This window comes from Necator americanus, chromosome II, assembly GCF_031761385.1.
Source record: "Necator americanus strain Aroian chromosome II, whole genome shotgun sequence".
NCBI classification, from domain to species: Eukaryota; Metazoa; Nematoda; class Chromadorea; order Rhabditida; family Ancylostomatidae; genus Necator; species Necator americanus.
Window position 1 is genome coordinate 25,589,574 of NC_087372.1, and position 20,664 is coordinate 25,610,237.

General features: G+C 40.7%; 2 protein-coding genes across 3 annotated transcripts; one reads left to right on the forward strand and one right to left on the reverse strand.

Annotated features, from left to right (window-relative positions):
- Positions 1-2,377: 2,377 nt before the first annotated feature.
- RB195_019451 (uncharacterized protein) lies at positions 2,378-15,172 on the forward strand (the record flags this gene model as incomplete). 2 transcript variants are annotated; one of them, XM_064187297.1, is made up of 6 exons in its annotated part: positions 2,378-2,418; positions 2,906-3,119; positions 3,198-3,288; positions 10,738-10,838; positions 11,238-11,310; positions 15,087-15,172. In XM_064187297.1, the coding sequence occupies 6 exons, from the start codon at positions 2,378-2,380 to the stop codon at positions 15,170-15,172; spliced, it is 606 nt and encodes a 201-aa protein (XP_064043178.1). The 2 variants fall into 2 exon arrangements, with proteins under 2 accessions (XP_064043178.1, XP_064043179.1); XM_064187298.1 differs by lacking the exon at positions 2,378-2,418 and having other exon boundaries at positions 3,054-3,119.
- A 504-nt stretch (positions 15,173-15,676) lies between these two features.
- On the reverse strand, positions 15,677-18,706 carry RB195_019452 (uncharacterized protein; the record flags this gene model as incomplete). The annotated part of the gene is made up of 4 exons (XM_064187299.1): positions 15,677-15,802; positions 17,528-17,615; positions 17,697-17,811; positions 18,640-18,706. 4 exons carry the CDS (start codon positions 18,704-18,706, stop codon positions 15,677-15,679), a joined length of 396 nt encoding a protein of 131 aa, XP_064043180.1.
- Positions 18,707-20,664: the final 1,958 nt, after the last annotated feature.

The following is a 20,664-nucleotide window of genomic DNA, read 5'->3' on the forward strand; positions in this document are numbered from 1 at the left end:
TTAGTTCCCTCTTCGTTCAAGGTTAATGTAGTGGATTAGTTACACTATTATTATTCACTTGCTATTGTTTCGTCGTTAGATTTACATCGATAAAATACTAATGACTACACTCCCGCAACTCATGACATGAGTAACAGAAAACGGAGACTCTCGAAGCTACTTCTAGCCTAACTGATGAATATTTTGTGTTCGGTGCAGTTGAGGAAAAATAAAGTGCATGAGACTGATCTCTTTTCTGGGTTACAAAAGAGATTTCGGTCAGCACAATGCAGAAATTGTGGAGAAAACCGCCATATCCAGTCAGGTCAATAGGTTTCTAGGTTTTGAACGTCAGATGAACAAGGATGATCCCATCCTGATTTGTGATTGGGATCTAAAATTGTGGCCTCGACTTCCTTTTGTTGTTTCTGGCTCGTTTTCAATTGATGTTCCAGTTTCTTTTACGTGGAACGTTTTCTAATATTACGAAAAGAATATCAAAAAGATAGTGTTCTTGGAGTGTACTTTTAACCCTTGAGACGTCCTCAGAAAAAAAGGATCACGTTGGTCTTCATATTTTAGCATTCTTCAAAAGATTATTTCAAGTGATTATTTGAAAAGGCGTAAATTTGTGGTAAGTGGAGAATTTATTTGCACTGTAAATGTTTCCCGTGCAAATACATACTACGCAGTTATTTTTTCAAATATACTTGAAAGTAGAACAAATGGTTTTCTATCTCAAAAATTAGATCGATCTTTTTTTCTGCTTCAAACTACATAAAAAAAAATTTGAAGGCGCTTGTGGTTGTTATGTAGCTTGGTTATATCTAAAACTACAATATCAAAGACAAACACTTTGTCCTTTACTTTTTCACCTTCGCTGGCATCTGTCCACTTCTACTCTCACCTTCCTCAGAACAGAAACTACAGGTAAGCAACGGTCGAAAATGTAGGAAACGAAAGAAAGAATAGAAAGAACTGGCCACACGATTTGTCGTTTCGATCTATTAACCAGGATTAATTTTCGTCTGCTGAAGTCGTGCCACTTGTTCTCGGATCTGACGCCTTGTTTCTCGTCACCAAAACTATTTGTCACACGTAGAACATGAGCAGAAGCAACGAACCGTATTTACTTCCGACTTTGCGCTCTCAATGAGCTGGTCGAACATCGACTCATGAGCGTGCGGCCGGAATCCAGACACACACACACATGTGTTTCGAATCAACGTGATGTTATGGTGGACCTGAACAACTGTGCCCCGATGCCATACATCCTGATCATAATTCAACACCAGCTGAGCCTGTGGGTCTCGCATTGTGCATATCACCAAGAGTTTTCCCTCGATCTGGTGGTCGTCTTCGAAGAGAACATCCGGGAATTTGTGCTCCTATTTAAGAGCTATTTCCAAATGCATCCACTATTAGAAGCGAGGTCCATTGTGGCATCTTGTTTTGTCTAGTAATCCTCGATATTTCGTATTTATTCCTTCGTTCGCCTTCCGTGCATTCATTAGTTTTCTAGGTTCATTCTTCCATTTCAGTGAGCAGTATAATTAATCGCATTCAATCTTTCTCCTTGCGGGATGAATCGTCAAGGAGAAGAATGAGTTTGTTTTCCTACTGCAGAATTTTGCATGAACTAATTCTCCAAATGTCCTTGGGGGAATTTAAAGCACAGTGATTTCTTCTTTTGAGCGTTCTCAATTTTTTTCGGAATTTTTTTTTCAGAAAATTCGTGATAATTTAAAGAAGCAATAAAAACACTCTGATATCCTCTGCTGCTTTCCTTCCTCACATGTGTAGGAATAACAATGTCGCCAGTCAGTTAAGACTAATTATCATCGCTCCTCAGGTGTAGATCACCAAGTTTCGTGTCTTTTCATCCTGAAAAGTGCAACCAACTTCTGATTCAGATTGATGATTATTTCTCAGCTCTGTAAACATTAGTATAGACTACACGTATGTAAACTGACGTTAGTGGAAATTAACGTGAGTCTAATTGGCGCCGGTGAATAGACAAGATCTCCTGTGCTTCCGAGCTGGAAATATTGTGGTTGGGAGCTTCTCCGAATGAAACGAGATACGTTGCTTACCATCCCTATGGGAGATGTAGCCAACACTTCCGCAAGTCGCGCTCCAGTGCTGCACACATTAAAAAGGAGCAGCTGTGGGAGTCCTGGGATATAGGAGTTGTAGATATGCGAATAGGACAGTTGAACAAAGGTAGCACTCACAGAAATTTCCGATGTTACAGTATCAAAGTTTCTAATGAACAGGCTCGGTTTTTATGAATGCTAGTATGCACGCAAAAATCTACAACAAACCCAGGAGTCAATAGCAGCCGGAATCCTTAGTTTATTCGACCAAACAAGTTCTGTACTTTTATTTCATCGCCCCGATGGTTGTAGAGTTGCCTCCGGAGATGGAACCGCTCCTGAGGTGAGGCCTCTCGGTGTTCTGCAGGTCACCAATTCCTTGACTGATAGGATCAGTTTCGCATTTTTAACCGCTGTTCTTGAAAACTACACTTGAATCTCACACACTAGTGCAAGAAAATTCAACATCGAAAATTTGCTTTTAATATTCTGTTTATCTTTTAATATCAGAAAGCCTACTAGGCAGCAAACAGCATTTTCGACTGATCGAGGATAACGAGGTATGTAGATCCTTGGTAAAAAAAAAAACGCGTGAAGCCTACACCATCAGTACTGGTAGATTTGATCTACTGTCTGCAGAAGTAGAATTGCTGACCTGAGAAATATTTCAGTAGATTAGGAGCACTTTTCATTTAATTCTGTGAATTTCGGTTAATTCAATTCCCTCCCATTTTTACCTCTTCTTAAGTGAGTTACGTCCGAATAACCACTGCTTCATTGTGCCTATGTATCTGCTTTTCCGACTTTTTAACAGTTTCTCAATTCATCAGGACAGTGGAAATTGACACCGAGTCAACACTCACAGATATCAATCCGGCTCGACCACGCCCACGAATAAACACCTCACGAACACTCGCGTTTTACTCATGCTTCATTCGTCTGAAGTATTCCCCAAGAACTACTGAAACTCTTCTAGATATGGATTTTGAAGAGGAACCGCAAGCAAAGACTGATACGGAGCGGATATCTATTTCAGTTGTACAGGTTTTCCCTTCAAATCTTACGCACCTAAGATCTTAAAACAATTGAGGTCATTTGCGATAGTTTTATCTTTAATTTCAGCAACAAGGTCGTTTTCGCAGAGCTATTCCTTGTATGCCACTAGCTCTAGCCGGAATATGCTGCTTTTTCAACGTTTTCGTTCCTGGTCTAGGTGAGACGGTACCTTCTTCCCGAACCATTTTTCCTGTTTTTTTTTTCTTGTCTAATCTCCATTTATTTCACCTAACCATATCAATCATGTTTATCTGACATCTCTGCATAAAAAATTCTTTTTAGGAAATATTTTATTACGGTTTCTCACACTGTCAATCTCTAGATCTTTCCAGAACTTTGACGAAAGTTCGGACATTTCTGAGTAGGCTAAGCGTAATAGACTTTCTTTCATGTTATCCAAAGTGCGTGTAATCATAACGAATAAAAAAGTGGAAATGAGGACATATTAGGTGAATGAGGGTGAATATGAATAAATAGTCTCGATGCTGCTTTAAAACAAAAACTAATTAGAGAATAATGTGAAGAATTGAAGATGCAAGCGTAGATCATTTTTTTGAATTAACACAACTAATTTATAATCCTCTTAATTTGTTGGAAAACATTCCATTATTGTGTTTTTATTACTTTTGTTAATATTATTATTCATTTGTTAGTTGCCGAGGCAATAACATTTTTTCATTTATTATTTTTCTCCAAGCCACAAAAAAGCGTTGATCTCTTTGGATTTGCACTGAAGGATCCAACTCAGTTAGCAGCTGACTTTCAAACTTAACGAATAGAGCATGAATCTCCCTTAGGTGTCACAGGAAGACCTGCGTGCTTTATACTTTACCTACATTATGATTCAACACCACGCCGCAAAGTTGTTTCTGACATCCAACGTCTTCCGCTGTCAGTGAACAAACAGGAGTGACGAGGGAGAAAGGGGCGAGAATTTGGAACTTCCCGTTCATCAGGTTCTTTCAGCAGTTCCCGACAAACAGAAACACAGCTGCTTTCATTCGAGTTGTCCCGAAATTAACAGCTACTACTTCCAAGTGTATGTCATCGGATAAGCAGTAAGAAGTGCACTTGCTGCACCTGTAAAATCTACTTGATTTGAAATCTTTAATTTTGGTGTAAAATTGAATTGATTAGAAAATCTTGATGTAAAATCTACTTGATTTTAAATCTATAATTTTGATGCCAAATGTCCTGCACTTCTGTGTTTTGCGCTATGAACTATTAACCAGATGGTAGTACCTATTTGATTTCTTTTCTTCTCTCCGTGGTCAATAAATAGGTATCAGACTCGTTCCGGAGGACAAAACACTGATTCGATACATCTGCTAGCTCCCGCAAGTCATTGCATAGGCCAGTCGTAAAATCACAACGATTTCGAATTGCTGTCAAACACGTTGGCGCATCCCAAGCGGATTGCTGAGCCAGAGACTTTACTGTTTGCTTTAAAGGCATCACCCCACGAATCTGAGGTGGTGCAGATTTCGGGTGGAGTATTCGTATACGGGATGGGAGACTATGGAGAGGGAGATGATTCCGTCCATTTCTTCCTAATTGCCGTAAAAAACGGCACGGAAGATGCGGCGCCGCACAAGACTGGCGCGCTCCAGTCAAACTCCCTGTAGAAAATAGTGCGCCAAAACGAATGAAGCCGTATCTTCCGGGCCGTTTTTTGCGGCAATTAGCAAGAAATGGACGGAATCACCTCCCTCTCCGTAGTCTCCCATCCCGTATACGAATACTCCACCTGAAATCTGCACCTCCTCAGATTCCTACATAATTATCTGTGTGATCTTATTCCTGCACTGCACTATTTCACGGGAAAGGATAAAAAAACAACTACTAAAAAACCGGAGAAAAAAGCCGTGAAAAATATTTTCTCTAGAATAACGAATATGTTCTTATGTCGCACGAATATTAAAACATGGAATGTCGCCGAGTTGTTGTAATCGAACTAAATTCAAAATAGAACCGGAATTGCGTCATACAAACAAGTTTTTTTGTCCATCAAAGAAAAGCAAAGGTGCCTGCAGTGACTGCCCTCTCATTGCTGAATTTCTCGTCTGAGTGTCACGTTTATTTCAAAACTGCAGCCGATCAGTAGTTGACAAATTCTACAGATCCATTCGTGAAAATAACTCGGTAGCTTGTGTAGGATTAGAAAATTCGAAAAAAATCTGCACGTAAGCGTAAGCTTTCATTCTTTCTGACTTCCACAAAAAAGGCCTAGGAAGGCGTGTTCCCATTTTTCTTCTTTATAAACAACATCATTCACCATCACTTAAAAGCGAATATTCTTCATATTTATCTTTGTTTTTCCTTTTGCAAACGCATACATGAAATTATCCGTTGATGTCGTTCATCTGTCTCTACCAACATTACTTATCTCCACTGAATTATTTAGCATTGATATGCCGTCCTTTATCCTGATAACATAATCCATCGTCTTCCTCATTCATTAATTAGCACTGCGCGTCAGTGAACCCCGAGGAAAAACATTCCTTCAAGTACTCACCTTAATTTTACGCTTTTAACAATACTACTTTGCATTTGTTGTCACTTCCATGTTTTGGATTCATCAACCGACTGCAAGAGTTAAATGGATAACAAATACTCTTCTCCCATGGTGTTGAGAGAAGGAATTCGAAGATAACTAAACGATAAGAAAAAGAAATCGTAGATATTTGTGGAATAGATCCCGCTCTTCGGACACCGTCTCGTGAACTGCGCCTCTTGCTCGACCTCCATACTTCGAGAGTCAAACTGCGAGCCGTAATGTAGGACGAGGACATATACTATTTATTTATTCGCATACACCAGTGTTGCTCCAGAAAAGAAAGAAAAAAAATAACAAACACACTTTGTCTGGATCAGAAAATCTAAATTTTTAAAGTCGACACCGAAATTATTGTTAGTGGAACTCGGCGCTTTTTTCCTAGCGGAGAACATGTCACTGAGGTGCAATAAAGTGCTCCAGAAATACTATGCTAGCCACATGTACTAATCATGGATCTAAAAGTTCACGTCCGTCTTGTTCCACTCCAGACGGCGAGGCTTATTAAATTGATGACGTTCTTTTGTCGCAACACAATTAGGTTGTGTTACTTTGTCATGAGCCGGATGTCCAGTAGAATAGACGGAGACTTCCCGTTCAAAGACCAAAGGCTATACCGAGATCCTTGACGGACAAGTGGGAATAGATGGAGCGAATAGAATATATAGCTGGGATGCGGTGCCAGTATTCCAACTCGTGCTTATTCATTTGCATTTCCTCAGAGATGGATTGCAATCACGTTTTTAAGTGGCTGTCACCAGATGAAATGCAGGATCGAAAAATGAATTACATTCTTGACGAATGCTTGTTTTATTCTTGGCACGCATTTGCTTAATTCATGCCTCCACGATTTCACAGGAGTTTCAGAAAAAGTTAACTGTTCACAATAGTGTGATATCACAGCACGTTTTTCTGCCACTCGAGAAATGTTTATCGGAATCGCCGCATAATCATTTTCTGATGAATAAAAATCTATTTTTTCTAGTTTTTAAACTAGATCATCTTTTGTGTCACATTGAGGATGCTCTGCTTTACAAATTGTTAATGTAGAAGACACGTACATTCTAGTGATTGATCTAGTGATAAAGGATAAAGTTAAAGTTTCTGGCGTTAATCAATCTGCTTGGGATGCGTTCACTTCAATTCAGAATCGTTTGAAGTTTACGAACGTGTAACTGGCCTATACAATGACTCGCGGTGGCCAACCGATGCGTCAAGTCAGTGTTTTTATCCTCCTAGACGAGTCTGCTACCAATTTATCGAACCCTTAGGGATGAAAGGCTTGGTGAGCACTAGGGCGGATTCGAACCTCCGATCGATCGTGCAGGAAGAGGAACCTCTAACCGCTACACCACACCCGCCCCGATCTAGTGATAGATTAGTGAATTTCGTCTCAGCTGCTTTACTCAGATTTCCGGGACCTTAGGCACGGTTATTTGGCACAATTTTCCGAAGTTCTGTTGCCAAAACAAGCATCAAAATTTTAGGGAAATTATATAGCAACACGGTGTAACGCAGTCGGAAAGAGGTTCCGCTGCAGCTGCAGCATGGCACAACATCTGAGGTTCGATTCCTCACTAGTGCCAACCAATGCTTTCATCCCTTCGGGGCGATAAACTGGTACCAGACTAGCGTGGGAGGATAAAGGCATTGACTTGCTGCATTGGCTGCCCCCTGCTTGTCACTTTGTAGGCCAGTTACACGTTTGTAAACTTCAGACGACTTCGAATTGAAGTGAACGCGGTGCCGCATCATAAGCGGGTTGATTGACGCCAGACACTTCATCACACTTTATACTGTAACGCATCGGATATGCACTGGCCGAACGATCCAATCTTTTCTGGAAAAAGTAACAACTGTGCCAATACTGATCTGAAATAAATATCAACTTTCTCACCTACAGAACCAATAGTATGAAGAAACAAGAAGTACTGCTTCATCTCCACCTCGTGATAGAAGCCAGAGTTCGAGAGATTTTTCAACATTGGGTTCTCTCCACCAGTAAGCAGGATTGGGAAGATCTTAGAAAACCACAATAAATCAAAGCTTTCCTTCACTTTAGAAAGGCAAGGCAATTCTTTACATCCTTAATTTTCACCGACGGGGAAATCCTTCATACCTACACCGAAATGTAAAAAGAATTGCTTTGTCATGTAAAACAAAGTATCTGAATCTTGAATTTGTGAGGTTGTTTTTTTCTCCATTACCAACCATGGAAATTAAACCCTGCTGTTTTTGAAAGTCAAGTCCTGCTAATTGTGAGTTGCCTCAACAAAGTGTCTAATTGTAACACTTTTCTAAACCTTGTTCTGACAAACATAAAAAATAAAAACGACAGTCTAGTTTTACTCCTTTTTTAGTATTTTTATTATATTATACAGAATTTTAAACCGCTGTCCAATAATCATATCTAGCAACATTATTGCCGTATCAAACAGAATTCGTCTCCTCAGCCACGTATTTTGATACAAGCGTTTTCTGACACTAATTGTGACTTCTTCATAAATCTTAGGGAAGAAAAGTCATGCATTTCCGTGCAATATACGTGCAGTAGAAATTTCCTTTCCATGGGACATGGTTGAGGTAGTAAAACATAGTTCTCAGCATTCTTATGCGGTATTTTCTGAGTGTAGATTAGTACTATATTGGCTACTTTCTTTTTATGCTTTGAAAAAAATGACGTATAAAAGCAAGCTTTTACTTTAACCCCTGGCAAGAAAACTCGTCTCTTCCTAGGGGCTTAGTTAAAAACTAGGAGGTACCAAGAGCTTTTTAGCCAAAGTTATGTCAACATCGATAGGCATTTATGCAGGACGTCGACACGAGAGGCGACATCTGGGTAATCTATGACAATTCTGGCTACCCGAAACGTTCAGGCACCGCGGCAACCACAACCGAATCAAAGCTTCTCCTCTATTCCTTCTGAGACTCGCGGGGAATGTTGCGATGGGAGCTGCTGTTCGACAACTAGACCGTTGACTCAAAGTCTACCTGTGGCAGCACCGCTACCTTATCCGGGAAAAGTAACCAAAACATACCACCTTTCACCTCCTCCACGAGATAGCGCGGCCGCATCTCGCTTCGCCCACTCGCCACCAACTTGAGGTCCTGGGTTGGGAATAAATCCCACAGCCGCCTTTCTCCAGACCTCGCCCTATCAGACTTCCATATGTTCCGGGCCCATAAGCATTTCCTGAAGCAAAAAAACCTTCAATTTTTTTCACTGGACTCAAATCTACTGCTGAATTGTTCTTTGAGTCTCGGCCTTCCCACTGCTTCTGGTCCTATGGAGTTGTGACCCTCCCAGAAAGATGCAACTTTATTACAATAACTCATAGTGAATATATAGACGATGATCGTCAATACGTGGTTATTAGACTATGATTTTGCGAAGGGTCTCTAAAAAACCTAGTGGTTGGCACCGAGTGTCTTCGGTCGCGCGCTCTTTCTTTGCTTGGCACACACTCCTCCTTGGTCCTGCTACCTTCAATCGAAAACATTACGACCGTCCGAAACACATTCGACGTTGGCTATAAACACTGGTGGATTTTTTAAAATTTTGCTTCTAAGCTTTTGAACTGGTGACTGTTCTGCAGTTGCGAAGCACGTTATGAATTATGATTCATCTATTAATAATACTATTATCTATGAATAAGTAATCAAGAGAATTTATTCGTGATTGTCACTGCATCATACATGTACGCCCAATGTTTTATCTTGGGGCTGTTAGCTTTCTCGTTCGTTTCGTAAGCCAAAAGAAGATTTGCAAATTCCCACGAGGGTGCAAGGCAGATCCTTTCAAAACAACCTTGCTGGCCGACGTTGCAAACAATGGCTGATAATAAAAACGAGGAGGAAATCCGTTGGAAGCTGCATTAAGGGGCGAAAGTCAGGGGAGCATTTCATAGTGAACGTTCTTAAAGGCATCACCCTACGGAGTGGTACGGATTTCCCGTGGAGAATTCGTATGCGGGATCGTGGATTGTTGAGAAAAGGGTGATTCCGTTCATTTCTTCCTAACTGTCGTTGAAAACGGCACGGAAGATACGGCTTCGAGCGTTCTGGCGCACTATTTTCTACAAGGAGTTCGATTGGAGCGCGCCATCCTCGTGCACGCGCCGCATCTTCCGGGACTTTTTTACGGCAATTAGAAAGAAATGGACGGAATCACCCTTCTCTCCATAATCTACGACCCTGTGTACGAATACTCCACCTGAAATCCGTACCACCTCAGATTTGTGGGGTGATGCCTTTAAGGTTCTTTCGTTCTTTTGCAAAACCTTAAAAAGAATAAAGTCACTGGCGTATCAATCCACTTGGGATGCGCCAACGCGTTCTACTGGAATCCGTAATCGTTGAGATTTTGCAACGCGTGTTGGCCTATGTTATGACTTGCGGGGCTAGCCGATGTGCCAAGTCAGTGTTCTTATCCTTCCAGACAAGTCTGGTACTAATTTATCGACCCCGGAGGGATGAAACGCTTGGTGAGCACTAAGGCGGATTCGAACCTCTGATCGATCGTGCAGGAAGCGGAACCTCTAGCGGCTACACTACCCCCGCCAAAACCTTGTCAAGGCCGCAAAATTGACGAAGTTGGGATCTCTCCACGAAAATAAAGGGTTAGTGGTGTAAATATCGAGATAATGCGATATAGCGCGATAACGTTCAATTCCCAATAATTGCCTTAAAACGGCGTGGGAAACGCGTTGGCGGTCGAATCCTACTACGAGACACCTAGCAACGTCACACGTATACTATCACAGGGAGACGCGTCATTGCTGCGTGCTGTCAATGGGCTGCTAATGCTCTCACGCCGGGCGCAACTCAGAACGATAAGCATGTTAGGTCCACATCGGTCATGCCACATATTTTGTCTTCGAAAAAACCAGCTCTGAAAATTTCTTTCAAAAATCCTATTAGTTTATTTTTGGATGTCGTTCACAACGAAATGTTTCTGAAGCCGAAATGGCAACAAATAGAAGTATCCTTGCACTCCGACAAATCAGTGACTGACATTTCGAGCAGTCAGCCTCAAGTTGTGATATGTTCCAGGAACCTCGATCTCCGCCTTCTCCGTGTGGTGTTGCTCCGATCCTCGATGTGAAACAAAATTGAACTCATTTTGCACAAATCTTCTCGCTGCATTCTTACAGGTGAACATTTGCAGTTACTAGCTAGATTTTTAGATAGCTTGCTGGGCATTAAACTCGACCTGTGCACAGCGCCTTCCTCTGGTGATTGCATAACTCATCGTATAAATTTCTCTGATCTCCCGGGAAGTTTGCACAATTTTGTACGAAGTATGATGTCTTGAGATCAGGGGTTGTATCGATCCATATATTGCACAGATGTGATTGTGGCCCTCTCGTGGATTCGCAACCAACGTCATTTTATCCTATAAAACAAATATTTTGTCGTATTTGAAGGGATAGTAAGCGGCTACTCAGGAGGACTTTTGTCGAAACTAATTTTCGTAAGAAAAAAGACGTCGCTCACCACGCAGATGTAGCTTCCGTTACGCAACATACGTTACAACTTATGTTCCTTTCCAGCTTATCACATGCCCAATCATTGTTGGATTCATATGGTCAATAATATGGGGAGTGCTTTTCATTCAAATCGCTCGTAAGTGGTTCATCTCATCGATCGACAACCGATATTCGATTTTAGATCTATGTCCGTGTTCTCGATGGTAGATGTAGTGATCAGTGTTTGTGTTCTCAGGGTGTTGTCCTATGTTTGTGTTGTTTGTGTGGATTTTGTATTTGTGTTTTGTAATTGTTAGCAAGTAGCTCCCTTTACCACACTTAGTAGCACTAGCATGGTTTCCAAGTATGAGACACAACGACAAGAATCGCCAGTGGTCTTGTCATTTCCTCCACCTTCGGTTCTTTTTTACTCTCTCAAGCAGTGCATGCAATGTGATGTAGCAGCCATTTGTTTTATAGAGTAGTGTCTCTGTAGTACATGCTCAATAACATTCGAAACCACATATTTTTCTAAAACATATGAAAAATTGGGCTGCTCATAGAAAATACAGATGAACATTAACGAAACTTCTACGAGCACCAAGATCCATGCGAATTGTTTGCAGTCTACATTGTGATGGTAAAGAAAATGCTGCAGTACAGTGTACGGGCAGAAGTCAGCAATGTCTGTGCTTCGCCCGTTTTTCCAGGGATCAGCAGAGGATGTCTGAAGAACGGGAGCCTTCAACTGCACCTTAAGAACTAGCTACCAATTGCGCTATAGTTAGATCCTGACGGTTGGTATCCGCGCTGCCTTCTACGTAATCGCTTACGTAGTATAAACCAAAACTTTTTGAGTAGACTGTGCTTACATCCGTTTTTCGGGTTTTGGAGGAAATCATTGGATCGAAAAAAATAATCGATAATGTGAGAAAGGAAAAGCGGTTGGAAAAGGAGTAGATTTAGAAAGCCAGGACCTGTAGGTGTTGAGGAAAAGAGTTCAGATGCGGCGCGCGCAAAGGTGGCGCATTGCAACTGGTTTCGTAGGAAAGAAAGGGGTTCTTCCAAGCTGTTCTTTTTTCGGTGATTGGGGAAGATGAGCGGAGCTATGCAGGTCTCCACAATCTACAACCGGAACTCTGGGCTTTCGCTGCGTCAAAATCACGTCAAAATCGCGCTATGCTTCCTTTGAATGTGGTGCTGTTTATATGCGCTTTGATCATTCGTCCTTTATGTTCTTTACATTCTGACCCTCTCATTTACCATTTCCAAAGTTGTTCCTCCACATTTTCTTTGTGCATACGCATAATGTCGACCATACTAGGTATGCTAATCTCCTTCCGATTTCTCATCCTATATCTTCTTCAAACACTTTCCCAACTCTTAGCTGTAATGGGGGTATTTCGAATCTGAGGGGAGATCTTCAAAACAAGTTTTTTTCTTCAGCGATTCATCACAAAATTTAGTCAAGCTGCAACGGGGGCAGTTATGAAAAAAATGTGTTCGACGAAGCCGCTGGAGAAAATATGGGAATTTAGTATGATATCGGAATTTTTTCAGCATGCATTGTCGCATTCCTTATTCCTACCATGCACTAGTGATGCCCAAATAGTGGTACGCTCCCAAATTGTACGTAAAGAAATACCGTCTTTGGCACAATTATTTTCACCAGTGATAAGTTCTAATTACGTTGGTGGAAAGGTTAGTGGAACTTCACAGATGCAGAAAAAACCTTCTCTTCCAAGATGTCCTCTCAATGATTGTATCTAATTAGGCCCGTCTCATTTTATTCGAAAAAGAGGTCACGTCACATTTCTGGGGCTGATTACAGTAACGCACTTTGGTCGAGAATATTTGCTTAAGATAACCAACATGTTCTCATGGTAGTTGAATACAACCGCTATCGACGACGATAGCAATAATGCACCTAATAATAATAATAGCATAGCTTTTACCGTGATGTTCGCCGTCATCTTTAGATTGTCTTCGAAAATGCTGCAGACCGCGTTGGCCCATAATCGACGAGAGCTACACTATTCATACTTTCTCCACTTTACTCCCATAACCCCCTACCTACAAGAACTGATTCCGAGGAAAGGGTGATGTAGCCAGAGCCGAAGGTGTCCAACCGGATGTGGAAGCGGTTGCACTTTTACTATGACAGGTGGAAGAGAAGAGAGTGTATGTGCAAAGCAGCGAAGGAGCGCGTTGTGGTTGACGCATCGCGCGCGCTCGCCGGTTGAACCACTATACGGCTACACAAGCCACAGTATTCGAAGTATTGTGACAATGCGACACGGTAAAGTGGTAGCCGTCGGATCCTACGCAAATGCCTCCGAAGCATTATGTGTTCCGTGGATATGCGGGGAAGACACAAAAATACCTCGATGAAGCCACGCTCCAGTTGTTCATGGAAACGCAAACTACTGTCTTGGATGCTTACTATGGCCATATAGACACAGAGATATGTGGTTCTGATAAGAGGTTTGGTGACAGCTGTCGAAAATACCGAATAAATTAAAAACAGTGCACTTAATAATCCATGATATTTTCTGTTGCGATCTGCTGAGAGGGAAGCAGCGAATTTTGTCTAGATATTACCTTCCGGAAGTATAGAAGTCTTATCAAATGAACACTTTTTCTTCCAAGAGGTCGGAGATATAGCAAGTCCCTCTACTGCACCTATTTACCATCCACAGGACTAACTTTTTATCACTTTCTTCGTTCCTATTCCTTCACCTGTTTCAGAAGCACCAACATTGTTCCAAGGTTTTCATATGGAAACAACTTGGGCCACAAAAAGTCTGGAGCATAGAGGTTATTCAATAAGCCGCATTCCCCTTACTTTTGAGAGCTGAAATGTTCCGTTTTCAACGAAAATTTTCATATATGTAACTCCAAACCATTAGATATCTTGGAACTTCATATTTCACATTTCCTCATATTTCACGTGAGGGTTTCTCCTGCTCCTAATACGGTTACAAATTTGAGATCACCTTACATCGTAATAATTCTCCGTAAAATTTTCATCAGGAAGTTCTAGTGCCTGTGCCTCATTCTCCAGAACAATGTAGTGGCCCCCAATGATATCTCAGCCGGTGATGCGTGTATGATTAGCGGGTGTTACATAAGCAGAGTCAGCTATCCAGCTAGTAACAAAGGTGAACCTCTTCAGGATACACATCGCTGATTGCTCTGTGATGGCATGATCGGGGGTGCTCGAAAATTAGACAGCACCCTCTGCACGCACACAGCGGCAGCATTCGTTCGCGCGAGCAGATGACAGCCTTCTGTCGAAATCCAGAACTTTTGATTGCTTGTAAGGATTGGTACACTTGCTCTAACTTTGGAAAATCCAGCGCAGAGGTTGCCCAAATAAAAAATAACCTGCACCAAATTTCATTTGACTAGTACAGAAGTATGAATGTCAAAAAGAGTAAGTACGTAGTTCCCTCGGCCAAGGAGGAACGGCCAATGTATTGAAAGTCAAAACTTTCGAAGTGCAATCTTCAGCGGAGAGTGCGGTCTTCGACATCGTTTACATGTACATACCTTCCCCTCGAGCCCAATCGCACTCTCGCATGCTTTTAAAGTTTTTCTTCTGCCCTTTCCGATGATTTTGTTTCCAAACCGTTAGAATTCCCGATATTAGCGATAACCTCTTACCCCTTTTTAGGGTTGAACCCTTAGTTAAAAAACACATCCTCTCAAATTCTCGATGCTGTAAAATGCACATTAGAAGAGACAGAGACACATAGAAAGAATGCTTTCCACCGAATTCCGACAACCGTTACGATGCATGTGCTTTCTGGTCTTATGGTGTTATGTTGTGTTTGTCCGAGTAGCAACAAATGAAAACTAAAACCGTTCCACTGTTAGAGGGTTTTTAAATCAGGATTTTGGAATTGTACTCGATCAATCAGTTATGTTCAGAAGAGCAAGAGACAGAGCGACGGATTGAAGAACGCCGGGCACGGCAGAAGGCGAGGGAGCTTCTAGATAAAAGAACTACTGGCTGACATCGTTCTTGATTCGCTACGAATAACGTTTAACTGCCTTTCTTCAAGTCAAAACCTCGTAAAAACTCCCTCAATTTTCAATTTATTGGTGCTCGAGTTCGTGATTTGCGTGAAGAAGTGCATGTATATATGTCTATGCTTGACATAAATGTTGACTTTTCTGTGAATCACTTGATGGTTTCGGGAAATTTCTTTAAATATTAGAACAGATCACATAACGAACAAAGAGCAGCCTTATATTGCTGCAAAGAATAAAGGAGGAGATTCAGGAGCTCTTACGAAACAAGAGAACAAAAGCAAGTGTACCGTCAGCATATCTTAGTAACAATAAAAACGAAGATAGAAGATCGATGAGGAATCAGTCAAACATCTAAACGATGAGCATTTACAATTTATGCGTAGGAATACTCCCGTCAGTGGACGGCTTTTCAACAAAGGTTTTGACAAAACATAAACTTAAGTGATTATTCATTTATGAGGACAAGAGTGTACAAGAAAATAACCTCAGAAACCAAACTGGCTCATCGAATTTGACCAAGACTGTGGCGTTTTCTTGCGTACCAGCAGTGTACAGCAATTTTTCTTCAATCGAAACGAAACGGCAGATATTTCACCCGGAAATTTCTCAACCTGCAATGAAAACAGCTCAAACAGAGAACAGCAGAATATCATCTTCTTCATTTCTATAATGTTACGCACAGCGCAGAATTGGATTTAGCAAGGATGTTCCGATGATGCTTCCGTTATTCTTGAAAGAAATACTGCATGTGAATGCAATTCATTATTTCTCTGATATAGTCACCTAGTGAAGATAGGTAACATATTTAGGAGGAAATTTGTGCCAAACAGACCTTCATGGTATAAGTGAAATAGCTGCACCACAATGCTCCACTAAGGAGTTTTTGCAATTTCGTGGTAAAAGGACTACTTTTTAAAACTATCTTCTTAATTATCAGTGCTATTTTATACATTGTTTCCCTCACAAAAATATAGACGGACGTTAAATGATCCCCTAACAGACCTATTTGTGATCCGCTGAAGGTGGGCTGTGGCCCTTTTCCTTAGAACATAAGAAGTTCTTTGATATCCTTTTCTTTTTGTTTTTCGCATATTTTCATCCATTTTCCGTATACAAAGCAAACTCTTTTTCCAGTAGTTGTTCGCTTTTTTTGTTGTTGTTAGGGTGCCTCTGAGATTTTAGTTTGAATGGATTAAAATATTTCTCCATCTCTTCGTGTAACTGTGCAATTGTGATCGTAGTGAAATCCCGGATTCGCTTGCGGAAAACACTAACTATTCACAGTTTTAAAAAGATCACATGAAGTGGAGATTATTTCAATTCTTACCAGTTGAAGTCTCTGAGCACACACGATGGCATCAGAAGAAACTATCAAACTAGAGATGAAAAGGATTTCTTAGTATTACGACCATGAAAGATGCTAATGGTATACAATCACATTAAAAATGTGACAGAGATCGAATCAGACTGAAGTCTTGGAGGAGCCCTAACTGCAAAATGAACGATAGAACTAGTGAAAAAAGGACTGCTAGAAATTAGTGGTCCCATTCGTGCATTATTATATGTAGAAAGGATGAAAAACAAGAAGAAAATAAATACGAGAAGTTTGTAGTGTTCTGTGGAAAGAGACTAGTGTCCGCCTCTACAGACTCCGTAATGCGTCACAGCTATAAAGAACATTTAACGCCGGCTGTATTATAAAATAAGTGATCGTTGGTCATTAGTCTTACATGAACATTCAGTTTCAAACCAAACAAAGCGACATAAAGGAATTCTTTTGCCCAACTTTCAACGACATAAATATTCACATGAGCCTTAGTGGCAGTTCCATGAGCGGAGTTTAGAAGAGCACATAAAGGAAGGATAAAATCTGAAACTTCGCGCACGTATAAGCGACCAAATGTGAATTGCCTTTTCCTCTGAGGGTGAAGGAAAAATTGCTCTAAACCATTCAAAAGAAAATGAAAAAGCCAGCCAATGGCCCAACTCGATTTCGAATGTTTGACTCAACTTTTCACTTTTTTCGCATATGACATGCGAAAAAAAACATCTACTTCACAAAAAAAAAACCGGCCCTCTGTCGGAGCACTTGACAAAAAAGACATAGGCATACGCAGCTACTGTACAACTGAAGCAATAGTTCTGCCGGCTTCTTTTTTCCACAAACACAGTTTACAAGGTTAATTATTTTAGGGTAAAAAAAACTGTGTCCGTTGGAGCGAACATGTATAAAAGATACTTAGATCACTTTAAGGAGACTGGAAAAGATGCGACATATTTTAGTAGTAATACTCATTAAAACTATGACCTGTTGTGATCTGTCAAGAAAGATTTACCTCGTAATACCGCCTATCGACGATAGTTTTTGAAGGCGGCTTCACCTTTTTGTTGACTTTGATTATTTCGACGTGGCAGCTGAGACTCCTGAAACTTTATCGTTAATAATGTGCAAAAACAGAACTCAATTGAAAGAACGAGGTTAGTTACAACGAAAAATGGACTGACGTCGAGTCACTTTTCAGGAAAACCTGGGTGTTCGACGCCTTCATAATAGTCTTCTCCCGAATCCCAGGGATTACGAGATGAATTCTCAACTCCGTAAGCGAATCGTCGTATTTACCTGAAAATTCAGTAGAAATAAGTGGGATACAAAACGGCGTAAATACTCAGCAAACATTCTGCAAAATGCGTAGGAAACCCCGCCGTTATTAAGTCTTTTTTAATGTGAAATTTCGTTTCACTTCCAAACTTTTATTTCATTTCCTTTGGAAACTCTGCAAGACTCAAAATTGTAACAGCACTAATTTATGTGGAGCTGTACTGAGCAACCACAACCTCACATTTCATCTCGGGAAAGAAAAGCTCGAATTACTTTTCTGAAAAATAGTAAATTTGTACGAATCTATAAGATTTCAAATGAAAGTGAACTAAGTTACAACAACGGAATCTTCAATGGACCAATATTATATCCTTATCAAGGAAGTGAAAACAAACTTCTTAGAAGCAATTTGAGTACCTCTATCCTAAGATATTTTGTAATTTTGAATTACAAATTATTTCACTCCTTATACTACGATTATGTTTTGTCACTTTAAATCAATGGTCATCATCTGAATCTCATTCCCATTCAAAATCTATCTTTTTTTACAAGTTCACAAACTTTATACCACCGTCGCAGCGATACACTGCAGTGATCGATACATCAGCACTCGAGTGAGATTACCGAAAGATCATTTCTTCATCAAAAGTCGAAATATGACAAAAAAAAAGTTTGTCGCCATATTGTTCAATATAAGAGAGTCTATGTGTGGTTTATTCGTCTATCAATAATTTTCCTAGCCACTGAAACACATATTATTTCTCAAAATGCAGAACTCATGCCCCATCTTCTCGTTCAACACGTAAACACGAGGTTAAAGCTCGAGGAAAGGACAAAATAGTAACTTACATCCTAACGGGCCTGGTGCGGAATCATGATCCTCCTCATCCACTTGATTGCTGGATGAACTGGCCATTCTATTGTTCCTAATTGCAATATTATATGAGATGATCTAGAGCTCCGCTATGGTTTCCGCATCAGATATCCGAAGATTCGAAGAAGGCTGTTGTTGGATTGAAATCTCCTGAAAGACACTTTCATAGAATAACCAGTCCATTGTAGACATAACAACACTTCCAAGGAGGGATTGTTTGAGAAAAGAGAGCGGAAAGGTAGGACAAGTCTTCAAAACGTTACAAATTTGAATTCAAAAGTTCGTAAAAATCCCAACGTCGGGGAAATTCATATCTCGTGAATCATGAATCTGGCATTTGGAGTCCTGACCAAAAAATCAGGTCCTATACGGAAAAAGTGGCATTATTATTAAGCATAGACAATATCAAGGTTAGTTTCGGTCCGTTCCTTCGTATTTATGTGATGATCACGATCTTGTATCAACTTTAGTCACAACATCACATAAAAATTGGTGCAGTCAGGAGGTAGATTGGGATCAAAGCCACCTGCAACCCGAGTGAACCTAACGGTGGTCCAACCTCAATTCCAACCGCTAGCTCCAGCGCTTCGAGAGCAGCCGCTCACTTAATGGCACTGAGCTTCAGATTTTTTTGACCGCAGCTGCCTTGAGGAACAGTAATTTTGTTTTAGTAATGAGAGTAAACATTCCGCGTGAAAACTACGGAAATACAAGCTTCTTCAGAGTTTTATAGCTACCGTAGCAATAGATTTGTCCACTAATCTCTGACCTTCAGATACCTTTCTGAGCTCGAACTCAAAAAAGCGAAATTACACAGGAATCAGCGTCCATACTCAGTGTCAAGGCGAAAACTACAAAGAGACAAAATTTTATGGGATTGAATGGAATCAAGTGAAGTCGAAAAGTTGCACGAAAGAGCTGGTCAACTTCAGGTGGTGAGGATCCGTGCCTCTTCACCGCTACCGCGCACGATAATAGCTCGTCAATATAAACGGCGCTAGCATTCTGTGTCGTTGTAACTGGTTTCCCTCATCTCTCCTCATTTTTCCGTCGTGATTCTGTGCAACACACATTGAGTGCAGCAACTATCTATTTATATGCTTTTTCCTTTCTCTAGGGTTATTCCTAATTATTAGAGTTAATGTTAAGTGAGAAATGATGCAGAGAATAGATAAAATTTGATAATATGAAATGAGATCGAATTTGTCCATCAAACTCCAAAAGTTGTCACTTCTCCTTGCTAATGGCTAACTTTTCGCAGCTTTCAAAACGTATAAAATTCTCGCCATATTGAGCGAAGTATGCAGGAAAGCACGACCGAAAAAGGAATTTTTATTCCGCAATAAAGGTGATAGAAAGTCGCCGAAAATTCTTGGTCACATCACCGAACTAAAGAGTCCGAAACTGTGGCCTCATAAAATACGACAGAGTTCGGTGGGAGCAAAACGACGTAAAGCTAAGTGTAGTTGCGCAAGGCTGCCCACAGAGTTTAGAGCCGCGCGGTATAGCGGCCCTGTGGCCTTGGTGGTTATTGAGAGATTCGAGCAGCCTAAGCGGCGGCGCTGGGTCCCATTGCACCGATTAAAGCACAACCGCATACATAATATTTTCAGGTCGTCTTAACCCGGGTATAAAGAGTAACGTCACATTTATTTACCAAAGTGAGAGAGAAGCGCTTGATTACAGCAGTAATTTTCTTTAAAACGCAAGCTCAGAACTCCAGTAACAGTTCCAAAGAGATGGCTTGCGACTATCTCAAAACTTCCATGGATTTCACGGTATCAGCGGAGTGTGAGCTATATTCTCACATTGCCAATAAAAGCAAAACTACACAAAATTCAGTGGAGATGTCAAATTAGGTAATTTTATCTCTGCAAGCCAACCGTAACTAGCTGCATCGGGAGGGCTGTTTTTTGAACTGCGACAAGAACTGCACATGATAAATAGAGGGCAAATGATAATGGTTGATAACATTAAAAACTGGTGACATGCTAATAATT